Source organism: Clavelina lepadiformis, chromosome 8 (assembly GCF_947623445.1).
Source record: "Clavelina lepadiformis chromosome 8, kaClaLepa1.1, whole genome shotgun sequence".
Taxonomy (NCBI): domain Eukaryota; kingdom Metazoa; phylum Chordata; class Ascidiacea; order Aplousobranchia; family Clavelinidae; genus Clavelina; species Clavelina lepadiformis.
Window position 1 is genome coordinate 18110662 of NC_135247.1, and position 18851 is coordinate 18129512.

The 18851-nt window shown below is 36.5% G+C and overlaps 4 protein-coding genes across 6 annotated transcripts; 3 read left to right on the forward strand and 1 right to left on the reverse strand.

Annotated features, from left to right (window-relative positions):
- The first annotated feature begins 213 nt into the window (after positions 1-213).
- On the forward strand, positions 214-3791 carry LOC143469504 (uncharacterized). Its single transcript, XM_076967229.1, has 5 exons — positions 214-409; positions 851-978; positions 2042-2191; positions 3184-3312; positions 3444-3791. Exons 1-5 carry the CDS (start codon positions 357-359, stop codon positions 3452-3454), a joined length of 471 nt encoding a protein of 156 aa, XP_076823344.1. The 5' UTR covers positions 214-356; the 3' UTR covers positions 3455-3791.
- Positions 3792-5678: 1887 nt separating this feature from the next.
- LOC143468808 (putative Bax inhibitor 1) lies at positions 5679-8259 on the forward strand. The gene is made up of 6 exons (XM_076966213.1): positions 5679-5837; positions 6126-6231; positions 6363-6483; positions 6629-6775; positions 7198-7378; positions 7589-8259. Exons 1-6 carry the CDS (start codon positions 5776-5778, stop codon positions 7683-7685), a joined length of 714 nt encoding a protein of 237 aa, XP_076822328.1. The 5' UTR covers positions 5679-5775; the 3' UTR covers positions 7686-8259.
- Positions 8260-8443: 184 nt separating this feature from the next.
- LOC143468807 (acyl-CoA dehydrogenase family member 11-like) lies at positions 8444-15535 on the reverse strand. Of its 2 annotated transcripts, none has more exons than XM_076966211.1 (19): positions 14823-15535; positions 14434-14536; positions 14118-14243; positions 13722-13880; positions 13458-13622; positions 13242-13378; positions 12620-12755; positions 12231-12337; positions 11555-11669; positions 11263-11331; positions 11051-11189; positions 10749-10856; positions 10541-10639; positions 10035-10187; positions 9777-9920; positions 9580-9659; positions 9319-9435; positions 9083-9192; positions 8444-8860 (listed from the first exon to the last, which is right to left on the reverse strand). In XM_076966211.1, the coding sequence occupies exons 1-19, from the start codon at positions 14948-14950 to the stop codon at positions 8752-8754; spliced, it is 2304 nt and encodes a 767-aa protein (XP_076822326.1). In that variant the 5' UTR covers positions 14951-15535; the 3' UTR covers positions 8444-8751. The 2 variants fall into 2 exon arrangements, with proteins under 2 accessions (XP_076822326.1, XP_076822327.1); XM_076966212.1 differs by having other exon boundaries at positions 14434-14533; positions 14823-15534.
- A 1019-nt stretch (positions 15536-16554) lies between these two features.
- On the forward strand, positions 16555-18663 carry LOC143469694 (demethylmenaquinone methyltransferase-like). 2 transcript variants are annotated; one of them, XM_076967479.1, is made up of 5 exons: positions 16555-17053; positions 17187-17298; positions 17451-17571; positions 17904-18139; positions 18281-18663. In XM_076967479.1, the coding sequence occupies exons 1-4, from the start codon at positions 16825-16827 to the stop codon at positions 18135-18137; spliced, it is 696 nt and encodes a 231-aa protein (XP_076823594.1). In that variant the 5' UTR covers positions 16555-16824; the 3' UTR covers positions 18138-18139; positions 18281-18663. The 2 variants fall into 2 exon arrangements, with proteins under 2 accessions (XP_076823594.1, XP_076823593.1); XM_076967478.1 differs by having other exon boundaries at positions 16557-17053; positions 17904-18056.
- Positions 18664-18851: the final 188 nt, after the last annotated feature.

An 18851-nucleotide genomic window follows, 5' to 3' on the forward strand; every position in this document is an offset into this window, starting at 1 on the left:
ATGAGTTGAAAGAGCTGTTTCGAAAAATTGTCAGGTTACTGCTTCTTTCCTCGTTTTCGCCTTAAAGCGCTTACCATGCGCTTTAAGGGAACGTTTTACATTTTAAAGCATTTTGATTTTGAGCGTCTTTAATTGCTTTATTTATATCTTTGTACCTTAATCATGATTTGTTGGACGTTGGCACGATCACCATTTGTAGGATACGCCGGTCTGTGTCTTGTGAGCAGGAGATGCGTTTACACTTTCGTGAACAAAGATTGCTAAAGAAATAGGGCATAAGTTACTGCAGCTCGTTTTAATTCATTTTTGATTTTTATTATGATATAGTTTGAAGCTGTAAAAATATAACGGTGACAATGAACAATAACCGAAGATCTGCTTGGTCCGCTTTGACTGACTCTTTGCCCTTGTGAGTGCGTTCAAACAATTTGTTTGCAGTATTGTAATAAAACTTATTGTTATTGTAAATTACATAAATTTCTTGGTCTTTTGTTTTGATCTTTGAAATACCGTATGTACCAGATTACATAACAACTTATATGTAAGTAGATATTTAATCGGCAAAAGTTATTTTAACTTGAAGTCAAACTAGTGAGTATCAGGTTTTCTTCATAACAATTCTATCTTCAGCAACCCAGTGCGGTGGGCACCGCGTCGCTGCTGTGTTTTAATTGACTTCTTCAAGCATAATTAGGCTTATTAACCGACTGTCGAAAATACCTAAATCAATGAGGTTTTCCAATACCAAGTAAATTTACATTATTGACCTTGCTATTACAATAATTAGGCCTACGAAACAGCAATGGTTCTAAGATATCGCAATTTGACAAGACTTTTAATTATTAAATAGCAGAGGCTACGGGACTGTGCTACATCTGGTCAAAGTCTACCAATGCACAACGTTATGCATGTTTTGTGTCTATGTTGCTTCAATCCTGGCAATCACCCCAGCTGTCTCGTTCATGTCGTCGTCCAGCGGTGAAGGTTTTTCTTTATTTTGCTCGGCTTTGATATATACGGTAAGAATATTTACGATGTTGTTTGATCCCCTGTTAACATGTGGAGGTGCAGCTTTTGGGTGTTTCAGCTTCATTAGAAACTGAGCTCAACAAATATCAAACGTGTCAGGTCAATTTAATTTTCAAAACTTCATTGTACTTCGTAGATCCTTGCGGCATCAATTCTATATTTCCGTACATTCCTGACAAGAAAAACTTTTACAAATGTATCACTTGTAGAAATACTTAATTTACATTAAATGCATTTTCTTTAGTTTTACAATTATGATGTATACAGGAAACCAGATGTTTTTGCTACTAACCTGTAAGTATCCGATCAGTTTACGACGTATAATTTTCGAGTCATTAACGATTGAAAATTTGTGTGCAGTGTCGGCCACACATAATAAAAATAGTTATGTCACGCACCCGGTTTAAATAGGGTAAAACCAACGTCAGCCAATATTAAAACCGTAAAATGAAGTAAAACTTGAATTTAGTATTGATTTAATAACCAGATATTTTAGTAATTAAACTAATTGTATTGACACAAAATGAGTGGAAAAAAGAGAAAGTATCACCAAAATTATCTAACGTATGGCTGTATAGATACCACAGTATGGCTGTATAGATACCACAGTGAACGAAAAAGTCGTACCGCAATGCGTGATATGCTTAGAAAAGCTAAGCAACGACGTTTTGAGACCAAGTCGTTTGCAGCGTCATCTTCATGAATATAAAGACAAAACCTAGGAACAAACTTGACTGTGCAGCCGACCTAAGATGTGCATTATCTTCCACAAAGCCTCGAATTAATCGTTTGGTTTCCCAAAAACAACTACATCCTTCTCATTAATGAAAGTGAATTGAAAATAAATTGTTGTTTTGTTTAATGCTTTTTTATTTTGCAATGAGGGGGGGCGCGAAATTTTTAGGTACCGTCAAGGAGGGCGTGTGCCAAAAAGTTTAAGAACCCCTGGTAGACGTTGCAGCAAGTACTTTTGCATTCAAAAAACTTTTACTAAAACTTTGATTTTGATTAGGTTTAGGGTTGCGACCAACTTTGAATCTTGTGATAACGTCCGTTGACCCCGTTACCTTGGGTCTGAAATTTGCCTTAACAAGTGTTATGTTTTTATGCTGGGAAGCGTGTGCCGCATATGTCCGAAACAAATTCTACCCATGTTTGGGAGGTGAGATTTTTCAGAATTATAACATTGATAAAAGCCTGAAAATCAGTTTGTTCCGTTGAGAGAAAACTTTGGTTTCGAGCTGTAATAAGGTACCTGTACCGAATAAGGTCCACCTAACACTTTTTTGAAAATAACTCAAGAACCATAAATGAGAATAGACTGAAAAATCGTATAGTATTAGTGAGGGTATATGACTACAACATATTCAAACCACAATAACTGACAACCCCTCAAAAAAAATTTATAAAGAAATTAAAAATTCCAAAAAATGGGCCTTATTAGGAGCATAGGCTCCTAATAAGGCCCACCAATTTTGTGAGTATTTTGATTCAAAACATAGTAATAGACAACATATAACATTATTAGAAATTTCACATTTTAAGTTGTACAAACATTTAAAAAGATTCCACTAGGCGCATCAAAGTAACTGCAACAATTTGCCAATGATGACTGGAACCACTCTTGAAGTCTGGACATCAATTAGCCAAGCATCTTGTATGGGCCTTATTAGGCGCATGTGGCATCCACGAAAAAAACGTCACATTTTTATCATCAGAAAAGTTTTAGCAAAAAAAAGTGCATTCTCCTTTTCAATACTAAGTTGGTTGTTACATGAAAACTTCAGCCGGCAGACAACAATTCATTTAACCGGCCAAATTCTCACTTACTTTTTTTCTAAATTAACAAAACCACCTTAACTGCAAGTATCAAATTTTTGTTGTGCTCTAGCGAATCGGTTGATCACGTGACAAGGATGAAATCTGGTAAACCATCATGAATTTATATTAGTTTTTATGTAGGGACAAAATCTTTTATTTATTTGCACGGGTTTGCGAAATATGAGCAATGGGCCTTATTAGGGACCGGGCCTTATTCGGTACAGGTACCTTATAACATTAGCGAAATCCTATTTATGTGGAAATAATGCAAAGTAATATGTTGACATCTAAACATAAAACCAGTGTACTTTTACAAGGTCAATGTAATTGCAGTTATCTTGATTTTCATTTTCACCGCTGCTATGAATTACATCAAAGTGGTCGATTTGGAAGAACTTTTACATTGTTATTCTGGCAGAAGATTGTGCAGATTTACACAAACGGCGACAAAAACTTTGTTTGGTTGGTTTATTCAAATAGAATTATCAATTGGTGATTACTTTACAGTATTATTGATTAATATAAAAACCTTCTGCAATTTTGAATTGAATCGAAACATATCATCACGATTGTAACCGTTATTTTTTTGACAGGCACAACGTAATTTTCCTCACAAAATCCCTTATATCAGCTGTTCTTTTATGCGTTCTACAAAGTTTCTTTTGAAAGAGAAAGTTTATTACTTCACGTAGGATCCTACACACCTGCAGTCCTCAAACTGGAAAGGAAAATTAATCGCTAGTAAAAAACTGTTGATTGTATGAACATTACATTGCTACTATAAGCCCACAAAATTGCTACCACACTACCCTGTTGTAATGCTATTTGAATTAATGAATTCAACTGATAGTCGTAAGATACTGTCTACATCAGCACAGTTGTGACGTTTTGACAGTTTTTTGAAATAGGTTATATTGGATACTGTTAGCTTTTTAGTTAATCTCCGTTGTAATAGTTGCGCTACGATTTCATCTTTCTGTAATTGGCATGCACCAAGGAAATAAAAAAATATATGAATGAATGTCACTTTTAGTTTGTTTACTTTTTTAAATATTGTGAATTTATTTGGAAAAGAATAAAAAGCTTGAGAAAATATTTAAAAAAAAATTGTTTCCTTTAGCCTAATCAGTGACACTTTGATTTGATTTTGTTGCAATTTCACAGAACTTGTGTTAACAGTACATGAGATTGTTTCAAAATTACACGACTATCGCGCCTATTTATCGCTTTATGATCAACACTTTAGAATTTCTATAAGAAAAAGATTTGAAATCGTTTTACCAGTCGCTAACAATACCACAACTTTACCACGGAGTCTGAAACGATATTTCTTCTGGCAACACTGCAAATTGCCACCGGAAAAAGATTTGTCATGTTTCGTTTTTGTTGTGGTTGTCGGTTTTTTGTTGCATTATTAATTTAGAGAAAACTTGTTGCGGTTTACTTAGATGATATACAAAGGAGTAAAACCTTTTTGGTAGTTTGTCAACCGAATGGCATGAGGAAGTTTGAGTAATTATTACAGAATTTTTATATAGGCTAGGGTTTTCCTAATTTGCTAGGTTGAAAAATCGTATTTCGCAAATCATGAAAATTTTGGAAAAATTAAAACTTTCCACTGCTTTCGACACGAATCTGACAAAATTCCCTCCAAATAGCGGTCCAACCAATCTAAAACCATTTCAAAAATTCGTAGTTTTGACGACGTAACCTACTAGAGCTGGGCAACCGGAGCACAGTAAACAGGAAGGTTAAACCTACTTGCTGTGGATGATCACAAATAAATAATAGCCTAAATTAAACCTTCAAAGAAAATAAAGCAAATGAATTTAAGACAAAATCTTCAAACTGCATTTTTGGAAAACACAGAAGTGTAGTTTCATGAGTATAGCAAAGGATCGACGAAATGATATTGATATTCAGCAGAAGTCGCCTATAGTTAGCCCACATCTTGTTTGGAACAAAAGAAACATCCGAGAATGAAATGCTAATTGATGAACTCTAGGCTTTCCACAATGCGATATTAGGAAAGGTTGGACAACTGGATAATAATCGGATTTGTGTTATGAAATGTTCTTATGTTGTTCCACTTTATGCCTCTTTCATCACTTGGTTCTTTTCTTGTTTCACCATATTGCGCCATACCTTTATATTAATTTTGAAACAACACGTCGCCTATAGGAGCCATGTCACGTGAGCGTGACATGACCTCTACGCCATTTTCTTTTCTCGTTTCTTCTTTTCATTTCTCGCTAGGTCTTTAGTGATATGTTGGTTTTGCCTGGACTAGTGTAGCTGCAAAGGCAGAATGAAAAGGCGATCTCATTATCAGAATCGATGATTGAAGGATTATTATGTCATAACATTTTTTGTTACCTCCTTCCCTATTTGGATTTCATGAGGGAGTGCTAACGTATAGAAAAAAAGACCTGCAGTGGTTAGGTTAGCTAGGCTACTGAAGACTGGCTTTTGACAGTTTTTGTTTGCTTTGTCGTCCTGATTTGAAAGCGGAACTTGTTGTTTTGCTTCATAGAGGAACAGCATATTCGAAAATTTAGGCGTGACTTTTCAGTAACGAAACTGTTACGCAAGAAGTGTAGATTTTGCTTTAAAACAGTAGGATACCGGTAGCCTACACAAAAAATTGCCGAATTAACAGTTAAGTTAGCTTGCTGAGGTTTATGTTACGGGGTCGCGACTTGTTGATATGTGATATGCCTTGCTTATTATTGGATATGGTGTGGCATGATGATACAATATCTAGCTTAAGCTATTCATTTGAAATATCCTGTTTCGACTTTATTATTGGTAGGTCTATAGCCCAGGTAACCTTATCCTGTGTTGTTTTTAATAAACCACATTTCTTTCTAGAAAAACTTAGTTGTGATTAGTAGTTTTTTTATCATAAATCTTATCAATATCAAAATGAACAGAGTTGGATCCAGACAAGAATTTAAGTGGTCAACATTGACAAATTTCTCACAGTTGTAAGTTGTTGTTTGCGAAAATAGGCCTATGTATTTTTATGCATGATTTTTTAGCTGTATGAATCATATGAGTTGTTGCTGTTTTCCAATTTAGGTTACGTTATGTTTGCTCTACTATTAACTTAGTTCATCATAAAAATTTTCAACTATATCTGTACATTATTGGGGTCTAGTATACAAATGCTCAACCACAGGATGCCTTTGTATACTAGACCCCAGCTACTCAAATTGTGACATCATCTGGTTGCGCACTTGTATACTAGACCCCATTATTGTACGACTCTTTAGGAGTACAGCAACCAAGGACCATCTGCGAAATGTGTACACCTGCCTGACCCTGTGCATGCTGGGTGCTGCTGCTGGTGCATTTCTTCACTTGAAGACCCAATTTCAAGTAAGTGGGGAAATAAACATTGCTATTTGTCGAATTAAATATAATTATGCTTCAGAAAACTCCTTAAAACTTTCACCTAGTAACTTAGTGGCCTATAGTGTGTACAAATTCTCATAAATATCTTCACTCAGGGTGGATTATTGTCCGCTCTTGCTTCAATTGGTTTGATGTTGTGGTTGGCAGCGACTGCTCATAGCAAAGAGAATCAAACTAAGCGTGTTTGCATCCTCACAGCATTTGGAGTAACCAGTGGTATGGAACAAAAGTGTTTCATTGCAAGCATGTTAAGATGTTAACCTCATGTCTATCTTGCCTGTTTTTACTCCACTCACAGAGGTTATTGGTTAACAAGATATGAAATACACAAGTTACGTAGTTTAAATCAATGTTTACTTAGGTCTTGGATTGGGGCCAACTTTGGATTTTGCGATCGCCATCAACCCCCAGATCATAGTGACTGCTTTTTTGATGACAACACTTATTTTTATTAGTTTTTCACTTAGTGCTCTGTTTGCTCAACGAAGATCTTATCTCTACCTGGGAGGCAAGTTATTATAAGAATACTTTTGTATATACATCACACATGATGCACCGAATTGCTTTGAAATGCTTTTAATTGCTTTCATAATGTTGACTGATATTGTGACATAATCACAAACAATACTCAGCACTACATGAAGTAATATATATATGAGGGGTTTATGTGTTGTATATATGTTATGTCAGGCATAAAGTTGATTGTCTGTATGTAATAATATATATATATATATATATATATACTTAATTGTTTTTGGAAGCAGGAGTCTAAGTATGAAGTATTTGCAGCGATTGACATTTTCTTTCTTTTATGCCCTGGTTACTAATTAATTAACTATACCCTGGTATTCATGGGCATGTGGTTTAGAGAACATGACTTTAGTTACATTATGTAGTATTGCAAATTAACCTTCATCGCTTTATTCCCAGGTATCCTTGGAAGTGGCCTTTCTGTGCTTCTCTTTGCTTCATTCATGAACATCTTTGTTCAGTCATTTGCAGTTTTCCAGTTTCAGCTGTACGCCGGTGCTGCCCTCTTCTGTGCGTTTGTCCTCTATGACACTCAACTGATTGTTGAAAAACATATCAATGGCGACAACGACTATATCTGGTTTGTTTATTTAGTTTTATTGCTTATAACAACATAAGCATTAACTTTTGCCAGCTTGCTTTTCACTTCAGTGTTTGGTTCATCAGAAGTTTGATGGAAAGAGTTCATTTTCAAGCTATTTATTATTATTGGAAATACTTAACTTTCTGATATCACGGCAAAGTACTTGAATAGATTTGCACATTGTAACAGTACACTTGCTTTTCCCAGGCACAGTGTTGATCTCTTCATCGACTTTATTGCCATCTTCCGTCGATTGATCATCATCCTCGGCCTCAACGAGAAGAAAAACAAGAAAAACAACTAAACTTTGACCACATTCCATATGATTAGTGTATGAATGTATAGTGTCAGAAATCTGTTGATTGTCTAATGTTAAATGTTTTGTTGCAAATTAATTATTGCACTATAGTAACTATTATATTCAAACCAGATTACGTGGTTATGTATGGGATGTAAATTAATAATACATGGTGATGTACATTACACGTTATGATAAATGTAATTAAACGGTTCTGAACTTGTGTGTGATACTGTTCTAGTATGGACGTGAAAATGTGAGATTTGTAAAGCAGACTAAAATGTAGTTCAGCTACTGGTTTGATGATATTTTTGTGGTGTATTATATTATTTTATTGCATCTTTATAACATGGATTGCTGGTGTTGAAGAAAGAAAGTTAAAACCAATTTCATTGCATTGCTGGGCTGCCTCATAAAATGTTGTTTTCAGAGTTTTGATTATCGGTGAAATTGACAGTAAACACCCCTGTACAGCATGTACTCTTGTGTGTATGGATACTTTATATTGAGACAATTGTTCTTGTAATTCCTGTTAACTGTATTTACTTTGCAAAAGGAAAATTAAATTCTAAGTATGACATTGTGTTGTCAGAGGCAGGGCCGGATTTACCACAGTGTACCCTGGAGGCCTTAGGAATAGGGGGGGGGCCACAATTCTTTTGCTGCAGACAACAAAAAAGATTGCCCCAAAACATCTGAAAACCTGACCCAGGTCAGATGGTGTTGTTTTACTACATCAAGAGGCAGAAGAAAATTTATGCTGATCGCAAGACAGGAGATTTATTAACTTTTTTAATCACATAAAATTGCACTGAACAAAAATGTTATGGAACTGCTTCCAACAGTAATTAATATTTGAACTCAAGAAATACAAATCAATGATATGAGAGAAAATTATATTGCATATTGGCGGTGCTTGTTGGATTAAGTGGTGTTATCTAACGCATTAAACAGCCCAGCACGAAAAAATTACAGCCTTGGCTACTACGCCTTGATAAATGCTGAAAATCTCAAAGTTTAGTATTTTTGCTTAAATAACCGGATCAATCAGCTCAAAAGTGCAAGTTATTCTTCACATTCTGGCCTTCAGAAGTTGATCTCGTATTTCGAGTTTTGCAACGCTGGTAAGATGTACCTCGTCTGGACCATCAGCTATTCTCAAAGTCCTTGCAGCAGCGTACCTACAACACGCAAGCATTGTTTAAAAATCCACCTCGTAGGAATGCTTATTTTGATACGAACGTTATCTGGATATTATGAATGAAATTACCTGCTAGTATAACACTAACACCCAGACATAAATCAATTTAGAACAACATATACACTACGGTATGTCATATCCTCATAAATAATAGTTGATGTAACAATTTTAGCCGTTATATGATTTTATATCATCCACTGACCATGCGGCAAGGGGGAAGTCCTGACTCACTCCTGCACCTCCGTGGATCTGGATGGCTCTGTCTATGACGTCACATAGCATTCGAGGAGCAGCAATTTTTATCATTGCAATCTGCGCAAGAAAAGAAAGAAAATTTCAGCTTGGAATAAGATGTGGTTGAAAAAAAACGGTCCCAGAACGATTTAACCCAGAACCACCCAAACAATGTCCGTGGGTTGACCGACCACCGCGACATACCTCCTTGCGCGCCATTTTCGCACCACATCTGTCAATCATGTGAGCCGCATTGAGGGTCAACAATCGACATTGATCAATCGCGATACGACAATCGGCAATCTGGTGTTGTGCCACTGCCTGCAACATGATCGGCAATTACAGACAATGTTGTGCAAAATGTTAATGCTGTAGTAAAATAAAAAGTGATGACAAATTATAAACTTATTTGCTGAGGGGAATTGGAAGCTGTTGGGAAGAACTGGATGGGTAAAAGCAACTCACGTGTTCAAGTATTCGTTTCTTGAAAGGTTTCCTCTCTGCTGCCCTCTTTACCATCAGCTCCATCGCCCGCTCGGCTAAACCTGCACGGAAATAATTCAAGTTCATTGAGATGAAGTGGAGCCAGGAACGCTTCTTGGTCTACCGCAACTTCACCAATGCCACCCCACAACAAGGTATATAAAGATAACAAAATTAACCGATAGATCTCATGCAGTGATGTATTCTGCCTGGACCGAGCCGACCCTGAGCAATCTCGAAGCCACGACCTTCCCCGAGGATAAGGTTGCGAAGCGGGACACGAACATTGTCGAACAACATCTCAGCATGACCACCAGGTCCCTCTGAAACAAACGAAAACAAACCTAAGTGTGGCCAGGAAACAAGCACGCTGCGTTGCGACACTGAACTGTGCTAATCAGACTTAAGTGCAATTGCAATGTACTGAAAATAACTACCATTGTAACCGAAGACAGTCAAGTCACGAACACGTTTTACACCAGGGGTGTCAAAAGGAACGATGATCATGCTGTGGCTCTTGTGGGCCCGTGTGTTGGCCGAACCCGTCCTTCCCATCACAATGCCAAATGCACAGCGAGGACGAGCCGCACCTGTCATAGAAATCATATAAATCGATTGAAATTACAGTTGAAAAAAAACGGAGGTAACTACAACATATTTGATGGACATTTCCACCCCTAGAGAAAACAGCTACCATAAACACTCCCACCCTATTTACTATCCAAACCCCAGAAAAAGCATTTACTTTGTGAACATGAATGAATACGATATTGGTTATGCTACAGCAGGTTTTAAGCTAGGTCGTAATTTGTAACAGACGTAAAACAATGCTATAGCAAAATACACAATGTAATGCACCTTCATACGCCGGTGCACAACTTCAAATATTGCTGTACACACATTACAGCAAGCAGTAAAATATACTGAGTAAAAAAGTTGATACCTGAACTCCACCACTTTCTGCCATTGACGATGTAATAATCTCCATCTCGCTTTATCGTGAGCTCCATGTTTGTTGCATCACTGGATGCTACTTGTGGTTCTGCATCAGCCGAAAGATGAATAAAACTTCACGTAACAAACCCTTTTACAAGCTCATACAGAACTTAAGCATTCTTATGCCTTTATTCACACAGCACTTAGCTAAGTACCTGTCATGCAAAATGCTGATCTTATTTTTCCATCCAGCAAAGGTTGAAGCCAGGTTTTCTTCTGGTAGTCATCACCATACATATGCAGTACCTCCATGTTGCCAGTATCTAAAAAAGTAGGCACGGAATTAGGCCTAGGTAATTACAAATTCAGCCTTATAAACAAATACTTCTGTCACTTGCTGTTCTGGGAAAATTATTCTTGGAATTTCCACGACAATTTGAACAAATGAAGCAACAGGACTTCAAAATTAAAACCATAATGGAGTTGTTTTGAACAAAATTTAAATCGAATCCTTCACCTGGGGCAGCGCAGTTAAAGACTTCAGAGGACGGAGGACACCTTCCCAAATGCTCTGCGATGTGAGCATAATCTACGTTGCTCAAACCACTGATGCCGGGAAGGAATAAGTTCCACAGACCACGAGATTTTGCTTTAGCCTGTAACCAATCATGTTATGTGCTGCAGTTTAAATCAAGCATTTATTGTTGACAATACAACCATAGAACTTACTTTCCATTCTTCCATTAAAGGAACAATGCAAAACGGACTGTCGGCTTTTTCGATGTGATCATAATAATCCTAAGTGTAAAATGGAATAAATGATAAATACTGCAACTTGTTTGTTTAAAGATGTTATTAAATTTTCAATTGCTATTCACGTTGAAAAAAAACATCTAAGTAAAGTTGTTAAAGTACCTACAACAGTTATGTTGATCACTATATGGCATACAGCTATGACACCATACCAATTTGCAAAATGACCCCGTATATATTGATTTACTGGTATTTAAAAAATAAACACCTTTTCTCTGGGTTCAACGTGGGTCCTAACAAAGTCTTTGACTCTATCCAAAGTTTCCTGTCCCTTTGGTGAGGGCGACAGTGTCATAGGCATACTTGCAGTGGTCAAGTCAGATCTTTAAACAAAATTTTATTAACCACCTAAGCCTTAAGACAAAATATGCAGTGCAACTGCAAGTAATAGAAGTGATTGTTGTCTGAACACACATTGACAACAACTGTACTTATGTTACTCTGAATAATCCTTTCAGTTTAACCTTGTACAAAGGCATGCAACTACCTCAAATGCTTTCTACCTTGCCTATTATAAACTTGCATGCCGACAGGGTTGAATATTAACTTTTAAAGATTACTGACGTACAAAGCTAACAGATATACTGCAGTCAATGACCTTTATCAAAGTACACTGAGCAGTTGGGTACAAAGGCAGTTGTACAAATGTTGTAATATATCAATATAGAAATTAAAAAAATCATATCTGAAATATCCCAAGTGAAAAGAGAAAATCTGAAAGATGTCGAAAAATTAATCAATCGCTAACATTTACTATCGTTAAATTAAAGTTAAAATCGTTCAATTAAACTTTAGATTTAGTGTATTGGTATCATTGAAAAGAAAATTTCTTAATACCGTGCAATCTCACAATCCATAGATTATAGAAGCTACAAATGACTGACCTTTTAGCTAACTTTAAAGCAGTGAGGATAAGTGGTTTAATAAGGTAACCATACATGGAAGCATGTGGTGAACTTGCATTGCCTTGCTGTGACCTCGCATAGACACCCTGCACATACACGGAATCCAGCATAAACATGAGTATTTGGTGATTTCCATATCAAATTACACTTGTGAATAGGAAAGTAGTGGTGGGTTACAATTAAAGAGTTGATAGATAATAGCAACTGCACGATTACATCTAATTCAATGAACTGGTTCCAGGTTGATTCAACTCTTGGACGATTCAACACAGGATGACCCAACCAAGCACTGTGGGTTGAATTATCCTGTTTTTACTCGTCCCGGACTGAATTGACCGACCATCAATTAAACTAACGACTTCTCATACCTGCACAATTGATGTGAGTTTGAAAAAGCTTAAGGCAAGATAAAAGTTCCAATTAGGTATCGGTGCTTCAATGCCACGGAGGTCACAGTAATATTTTACTAACTCATCTTCAGTAGGAAAATCTTTGAATAACTGCCTGTGCAAAAAGATTGTCACAATAACTTAAACATTTTCAAAATACTAACATCTTAAAACAACTAAACGCAACAACTTTAATTTTATTCAACAAATTACCACACAATTGCACATGGGATCATAAACAAGGTTTTAAAGTTTATCTTTATCACTAAAGAGCTATCACGTTGTCTTAAAAGCTAGTAATGATTTTCAGCCACTAAAATGTCCAAAACATTATCAGAAATCACAATTGAAATTAGCTTGCTATGAAAAGGTCAAACTTCTAAACGGGGAAGAATTTTTAATTGATTAACAAAATAATAATGATAAATAAAATATCTTCAAAATGAGCAGAATGATTTGTTTAAACAAGTAAGTTGAGGTATTTTTCAGTAGTTTCTTTGCTCAATAAGCTGTTGATCTAAATTCTTTTATGAAATTAATATGGTTGCAGGAATTATAGAAGCAACAAATATCAACATCGCTCTAAATCTGAAACCCTTACTGTAGAGTTTCATCATCTAACTGCTGTAGAACAAAATATTCCTTTGGTGAATGGTAGAACAAGCAGAGATAGGCAAAGTCCATCAACGGATGTCCAATGGTTGATATTTCCCAGTCCAAAACGGCAAGAACTTTGCTCTACGGAGAAAAATTCAAATAGAATCCACGAAAATGATAAAAGTTTACAAGACTGGAATAATATAACTCTGGTGGCTACCTCTGTTGGATGGAACATAATGTTGCTCAGGCTGTAATCTCCATGGACTATTGTGGATTCATCCTTTATTGAAGGGAGTTTATTCTGAAGCCAATTGATGAGTTGATCCATTTCTGGTATGTTCGTATCAGCAGCAGATCTGTATTGTTTGCTCCAAGTACTCAACTGTAAAACACCTTTGCTAAGAAATAAAACTCTCATCAAGCTACAGCTAAGCTAAACCATTTTGGAGGATTGTTTTAAGGTTCGTTTCGGATAACTTACCACCCTTCCACAAAACCCTTTGTTTTTGCCATAGCTGCCCAGGCCCAATGCATTAGGATCAAGTTTATGTAAGTGAGCCAGAGTCTTGGTTGCATCCATCAGGCACTGACGGCGATCTCGTGAGCTCAAACCAACCATGTTTGTGTTTAAAACTCGACCCTATTTTAAAATAAAGGGTTTTATATCCACAAGCATACATGATAATTCATACAAATATATACTAACACTACCAAACCAAATTTGTTCAACAAAGTGTGACCATTTAAGAGTCCTGATACAAAACAGCAAAGATATATCCATCACAGCAACATTTGCAATTACACTATATGGATGGTAAAAAGTTATCACCACGAAAAAAATGTGAAATTATAAAACAGATAGAACACAGCAGCATACTGGCAAGAACTCCATGAGAAAAAACTCAGTGCCAATGACACTTGTCATCTTGCAATAATCAATCATGCGTGGCACCGGAAAGCCAGCCTTGTAAACTGCATTCATCACACGAAACTCTCGATCAATCTACAAGAATAAAGTCTGAACTTGTTTTCAGTTCATCAGATGTTTATTACAGTATATTAAGTTGAGTTTAGTTATTATTATTTATTTGTTAGTTATTAGTTGTTATTTAGTTATTATAAATATGTACAAACCAATTAAATTTCTTAACTTTACTTGAAATTTGTGGACAGGGATGTGTTAAAGATTCTACCTGGTGCGCTCCACGTAACAACTTTCCGGGTGGTTTTTTCCGAAGAACCATTTCTTTGCCACCAAACCTTAAATAATATGTTGGATTTGACTGTCCTTCACTGCAGAAAAACAACGATTTATGTGATCATGTATACAAATAATATATATATTTATATATATCTAATGCTTCTTTCATTATATACCACTCTCAAATCCACATCAAAAAAGTAAGTAAAGGCAAAAATAAAAAATATCATATTTATTATAAGCTACGGCTAAAAGTCACACAAAATTGTTAAAACGAAATGAACAAAAGCAGCTAAAAAATAAAAAACACGATACTTATTCAAAATGGCTTAACACCCTGGTAAACTATCATCAAAGGAGTGTGATTTACCAGCGACTTACTCAAATTGTTTCAGAACCAACTCATCATTTGTTGAACCCACACCGACTGATTTTATCAAATATTGTTTCAACTTTTCTTTGTCAATGCTATGAACTCCACACGGCTCCATCATTTCAGTAGGTGACATGGCTTCGATATATACTTTGTAGATGGGTTATCTCTGATTCTAATCTAGCATAGTTGAAAAACGAAAATTTATAATAATTTTTAGAGGAGTGGTCAATCCGTCAGTGGTGTAGTATTTGGTATACCGGTATGTTTTAAAGCAATCTTTCTCAACTCTTTGAAGTTTGTGCACTGACTGCTGCACTAGGCCCAATCCCACTTTGATGCCATTTGTCATGCCTTATGTTTAATTAATGCAACATTAAGCCTGGCTACTATGGGTAATCAAACCTGGATCGCATAGCCTAATTACCCGCCCGGCGTTCCGTCACCGAACTGACAAACCATAACAGTGAAATGAGCGAACATACAACTCCAGAAATCTTGGCTTAGCACAAACCACACTGGGAAATTACAAATTGTTACGTTCGTGTTCAAACAATGAGCGTGAAAGTTGGCCATTCATGTTGACCAGTCTCGCGCGTGCCTGTTTCACACTTTTTATTGTCGCCCATGCCTCATACGCTGGCATACTGTAGCCGCAACTCCGAACCCTAGCGCCCTAGCCTATAGTCAACCACAGAATTCCCACGTCTATTAACACCAACGCAAGTATAGAAGTAAAGCTAAGCATTTAAAACGTGCCACAACAATAAAACGACGCACAATGGACTAGTAATCGACATTGGCAGACACTTTAACCTCCACATGGACACGCAAAACTCAAAACTGCAAATATTGTGCAACTCGTAGGATGCAAACTGTGATGTTTACCGAGTTGCGGTTGACTGCACTTAAATTATTACGTTTTGCTTGAAAGAGCAGGTAAACATCTTATAAAGTATAGTTTATTAACTATTTACTCAGGATGGGCCGATACGAACCCAAACCGGAATAGATTCGCCGAATATCGTCTATATGGAATATTCGGGCGAACACGAACACCAACAATGGCGAACCCGAATACAATATTACTTATAAATTTACTGACTTTTGTTAAAAATGATAATCTAGTTTCCCGACAAAGCTAAACTAGAGTCAGCAGTACATACAACGAAGGTCGTTTTCTTAACGATTTTCCTTTTTCAATCGTTTATTAAATACTATTTTTCGAAAGAAAGTGATTTGTTTATCGAATACATCATGATAAAAGCAAGACTTGACAACTTTTGGAGGAAATTTTATTGTTTGGTTCTAATACGAATAGATTCGGGATTCGTTCGTGTCGACCTTAATGATATTTGGGTTCGCTCGAACTCGAATAATCTTCTTCGCGGCACATCCCTACTATTTACTGACAGCTGTAACACTGTCTAATAGTGCCATCTTTTATCCCAAAACAAACTAAACTTTTGTTATCTCAACGGTCGTCTGCTAAGTTTAGCTGAGTCTATTAAGCACAAGAAGTGGAGTTAGAAATAAATTTTATTCTTTTATTACAAAGAAGTAAAATCGGCATTACTCGTAAAAACAGGTTAGAAACAAACAAAGGAATGGAGGTTCTTGTTTGAACACCGCTTTATGAGCTTAATGTGTTTAACTGGCACAGCAATGAAAAGTAACACTGTAACAGAAAAAGGTTTATAAAGCGACACTAAACCCGAGTAGACTGTCATGAATTTTGGTTCATTTTAGGGCTGATCTGCTCACTGGTTGTAGTAAAAAAGAAATGCTTGAAGTTCTCCTGGAAAGAACGAAGGCTACAAATTATTACAAACAACAAACTTTAACAAAAGTTTGCAGATGAAAGTTTTTATTCGTACGACGATCACTTCTTAAAGCTTGAAATTGTGCAATTATATTATAGCATAGTGTAAAAGTGGTAGTAGGCCTATAGGCTAAGTAGATTAAGTAAAGCAGCAGAATCAAGTAAAAAAAAGATTAGCAATTAATAAAATGTCTCAAAACGAAAAGGAAACTCGCATTTCAAACATCGTCAGCCAGCTTTCGTTATGCGCTGAACACAACGTGCTAATATATGACAAGTGTGCTAGGGAATATGATGATCTGGCCGAGGTCTTTGGATTTGACGTACCCCGACGCATAGCTGACTACTGTATGAAGAACTTATCGTTACCTAAAGGCACAACGGTCAAGTCCTGCACCGCTTTAGATGTTGCAGCTGGTGCGGCAATCAACTTTACATTAATGAAGTCTTGAGATATTTATAGTATGCATTCTTTATGACTATGTGTTAACTGTATGATAACCTGTAATTCCGAAATTGTTCATATGAACGTTGATATTTTTTCTATCAGGCACAGGTATAACAGCAGAAGCGCTGAAAAAGGCTGGATTTACAGGAGCCATCGACGGTTTCGACGGCTCTTCAGAGATGGTAAAAGTCGCTGCAACCAAACAGATACACAGGTTTCATTTCATAACACCATGTTGCGATGCAGTAATACGCAACCGACCCTAACCGTACCTTTGTAGATCTTGTTTAAGAAAATATTGGATGAACTACGGTTAACAGATTTTGTTTACGGAACAAAAAATTAAGGTAACAACTATTGTTTCAGGACAATAGTTCAGCATTTAGCTTTGCCAAATCATCCGCTGCCCTTTGCTGGCAAAACTTACGACGTGGTGGTTATAGGGTCGGCAATGAATCCAGGTCATGTTCCGCATGAATGCTTACACGTGAGTACCCTTGATAGTTTTAACAACGTTTTCAGTACTTTGGGTTGTTGATTTCTTGCCATTTTAAACTGTGGTAACTTCATTGTACCATTTCTGCTTTTTATGACCGAAGTCAGAAAAACAATAACGGATAACTCAGGGTGCTGGTTATAAACAGGACTAACTTATACAGTAATTTTATGTTTTTATAAAGATGATGACCGATTTTCAAAGGTCTTCTTCGATTCGGATAAACATGTCTTCATGAAATCCCTAGAATGTATAGCTGATTAAACTTAGCCTGGTTTGTAGACAAAGGAAATTTTATATCAATTTGGTTTACGTAATTGAAGGATTTTCTTGACTTGTTGAAACCGGGTGGTATCTTGTTGTTCAATGTATCCCACCTTACGACGACCGATCCGGATGGGCAGGCTTCAGGGAGCGTGAGAAGAATTCTGCAAGATATGAGCAAAGAAGGCAAGGGCGAGTGCATTTTGGACGAGGTAAATTCACTAAACCTTGGGCTTTGTTGTTTTATCCGGCTCGTTGTTTGCTGGTGGAGTTGTTATTTTATCAGGATTTGATGGTTAGCATTTCATTTTTCGATCCCAAACAGACAATAACGAAAAATAAACGAAACGATTATTAGATCATGTTTACCAAAAATTTGTAATTTCTTTTAGTATATACAGTAGGTATTAAAAATAACGGCTTGTTTGATACTTAGATGCATCCAAATATATTCAAGTCGGACACGAAGCATCACAAGTTCAAAGGTGTCAGCATACATTGTTTCAAGAAAATCTAACTCCAAACGTTTGTGGACAAGTTATCTTCATTCGCACGTTACTTCACCGACCTGTTGAACGTTTTCGCAACGGCACTTTGAAAAATGCCACAAAATGTATGCCACCCGTATTAGCACAAATTCTTTCAGTACATCGTGGTATAATTTAAGCCACGTCACGTCTCGCAACAACGATACAAAGAAGGTTAAATGTTGATTATACAAAGCTCCGGGTCGATTCAATCAAAAACGATCAAAAATCCAGCACGACCCAAAAAACGTCTGTAAGTTGAATATAGACTTTGGATTGAATTGACCGAACTATACAAAGATTAGAGAAAAGAGATGACGTCATAGCGTATTTCCTGCCCTACAGGCAAACGATTTCTATCGTTGTGAGAAAACAATTTTTTGCATTTTTTCTGACCAGTTGCTAAGTCAGTCTCTTAATTGAATCGTGCAGTTTGAAAACGAAGGGTTTGAGCTTAATCGGGTGCTTGACAGTTTAGTG